The sequence below is a fragment of the Cyprinodon variegatus genome, unplaced genomic scaffold, assembly GCF_000732505.1.
Source record: "Cyprinodon variegatus isolate N-32 unplaced genomic scaffold, C_variegatus-1.0 Scaffold779, whole genome shotgun sequence".
Taxonomy (NCBI): Eukaryota; Metazoa; Chordata; class Actinopteri; order Cyprinodontiformes; family Cyprinodontidae; genus Cyprinodon; species Cyprinodon variegatus.
The window spans coordinates 125028-128026 of NW_015151232.1; the positions used below are offsets into that span (position 1 = coordinate 125028).

At 39.5% G+C, this 2999-nt stretch overlaps 1 protein-coding gene across 1 annotated transcript in view; it reads right to left on the reverse strand.

The window, feature by feature from the left end:
• The window catches only part of LOC107098457 (unconventional myosin-XVB-like), a 53041-nt gene that overhangs the window by 28027 nt on the left and 22015 nt on the right, over positions 1-2999 (reverse strand). Inside the window, 5 exon segments of the mRNA XM_015396169.1 lie at positions 305-478; positions 1100-1187; positions 1919-2188; positions 2286-2374; positions 2483-2536. Coding sequence (XP_015251655.1) covers positions 305-478; positions 1100-1187; positions 1919-2188; positions 2286-2374; positions 2483-2536 — 675 coding nt within the window.

The following is a 2999-nucleotide window of genomic DNA, read 5'->3' on the forward strand; positions in this document are numbered from 1 at the left end:
ATCCATCCATCCATCCATCCATCCATCCATCCATCCTCTAGCCATCCATCATCCATCCTCCATGCATCCATGCATCCATCCATCATCCATCCATCCATGCATCCATCATCCATCCTCCATGCATCCATCCATCATCCATCCATCCATCCTCCATGCAACCATCCTCCCTGCATCCATGCATCCATCCATCATCCATCCATCCATCATCCATCCATCCATCCATCCATCCATCCATCCATCATCCATCCATCCTCCATCCATGCATCCATCCATCCATGATGGATGGACATGATCATTTTCTTACCTTCAGGCTTCGGTGGTACAGGAGGGGGTGGTGGAGAGGGTGGGGGTGGGGATGGTGGTGGTGGGGATGGTGGAACTGGTGAACGTTGACGACGTTTCTGTTTAGTTTCCCTCTCTGATGCTGGAGGAGATGGTTGTTTTTTGGGAGTTCTTTTTTCCTTTTTGGGTTTACTGCCTGTAGGAAAGAACAGAAACATCAGTCACAGAACCCTGACTTCAATCCTTTAAAGCCAGGGCCAGGAAAAAAGGGTCATAAAATATACAATTTCTCTAAACTAAAGTTGTCTTTCAACTTTCCGACAAATGAAATTAAAAAAAAGATGGATTTGATATAAGTTAAATTAGATAATTTAATTACATCATTTTTGATACAATAGGCATTTCTGTATAGTCTTTTACATTTTTTGTTCACTGCAGGTGTCTAATCACATAAATCAGGCTTTTCAAAAACAAAATGTCACAATGATGATGCAGAGGTCTCAAAAATCCATCTATCAAATATGATACCCTTTGGCTGTTTCCAAACATCCGCCCTGACCCCTGACCCCCCCATCACTATATAGTGAATTCAGTTGACTAACCGTTCAGACAGATGATCGCCTCCCTGCACACATCCTGTGCCATCTTTGTTCTTTCTCAGCCCCAAAACAAATCCCATGATGCTGTGCATGAACTCTTGCAAAGCATTCTGGGATATATCTGCTCGTCTAGTGACAATGGGCGCACTTTTTTTTCAAGAGAGGTTAGGGCGGACGTTCAGACACAGTGTTGGTTTTAAAGAGTTAAGTCAGTTTACCAATCTTTTGAAAGAATTCCCTCTTATCTCTGAAAGACTGGAGGTCCTCTGGGTCTGGCAGCTCCTCCTCCTCCTCTTCCTCCTCTGGCTGTGAAAGTAAAGGACAACATATGATCATGAAAATCGAGTTTTTTACCTGTGATAGAATATCAGCAAGAACAAAACAAGCCATCTTAAAAATACACTTTGCCCCTTTTCCTTTATCAATCAGTCAATCAATTTCTTTATTGTCAACTACAATTTACATTGTAATTGAGATGTCAGTTTCAGTACCTCTAATTCAATTAAGCTGAGAGTTAGGGTGCACTGATGCATTAATGGAAAAAAATCCAGAAATGAAACATTGAAAACTACTAAGTAAATAAATTCAAATTCTCTTCACTTCGGGGGGGGCGGGCTTTCTTCTGGCGGGAGGAGCAAAGAAGCATTTCTATTGGTCTGCTGGACGTTAGCAACATTATGATCGGGCTTTAAGCGAAGAGAATGCGATCCATTGAAAAACGCGTTTGAAAATTGTGCTGTTCAGTCTGACAAGGAGAAATGTAAAAAATATAAATCTGATATAAAAGACGTTTTTTTTTTTGAAAAAATAAAGGTTAAAAATATATATATAAAAAAATAAAATATGAAAAAAAAATGTAAAAATATAACACAAGAAATGAGCAAAGGTTCTGTTAAACCCCTGTTTTTTAACGTGTTTTAAAGTTTAATTTCTGGATTTTTTTTTCATTTGTAACAATAATGGAAGAAAGTTCACTCCATACACAGGCAGAGAAATGCTTAAATAAATACAGAGGCAGACGGATCGATCGGAAATACCTCTGATTCTGGCTGCTTCTGGGCTTTTTTACTCCCAGATGCTTTGGACTTCTCAGGTGGAGGGGAGGGAGTTGGAGAACGATGGCGTTCTCTGGAGCGTCGTCTTGAACTCCGCCTGGACCGCCGATCTCTCTCTTCTCTCTCCTCTTCCTCTTTCTTCCTCTGCTGCTCCTTCCTCTGCTGCTCCTTCTTCTGCTGCTCCTCCTTCTTCTGCTGCTCCTCTGTCTGCTTCTGAGACAACGTCATCGCCTGCATCGTCATCTGCTGGGCCTATGCGGCAAATTAAAAAAGAAACCCAAAATAATGGAGAAAAGCAAGGATAGAAGAGTTTAATGTTTCCTTGAGATAAAACTTCTCTGGAACTCACCATAAGTAAGGCCTGTTGGTTGATTAGAGCTTGCTGAGCTGCTGCCATCTGCATGGGGTCACTGACAGCAGGAGTCTGAGGCATCATGGCTAAATATGCACAACAATATGTGTTATATATTAGATGTGGAGGGAGGTTAAGATTAAACAGGTCATTAGAGCTTCTACAACCTAATATCAGCTTCAGAGGAGGATTACCTGGCATATTTGGCATCATGGCGGGCGCTCCATAACCGGGCATGGCAGGGTTGACTGGAGCACAGAAAAGTTAGCATTAATATATGAAAAACAAAAAATTATAAACTAATTTATATTTTAAAAAAGTGAGGAAAGAATCACAGAAGTTCTCCTGGTTACTTTTAACCCATTCCGTCATGAAAAAGTTAATTGATTCTATTCTTTCAGCATAGAGATCCACCTATAATAATATAATTACCGATCCCGATAAAGAAGAAAATATAATGTATTGGTAAAAATGGGACTGATCCATATTAGTAAATCTATTCAGTCGGTTTCTAAAATATATTTAAGATAGTTTGAAAATCCCTTGAACAGCAGAAATGTTTACTCCTTCAAACGCATCTTTGATTGAATTTATACAGATCATTTAAAATTCATCAGATTCATATTTGTAGGATGTAAGTTTTCTATTTAACATGTTTCACTCTTTTTATGACTTATGTTTAACTTTTAAGACCCTGCTTAAAACTTTCCT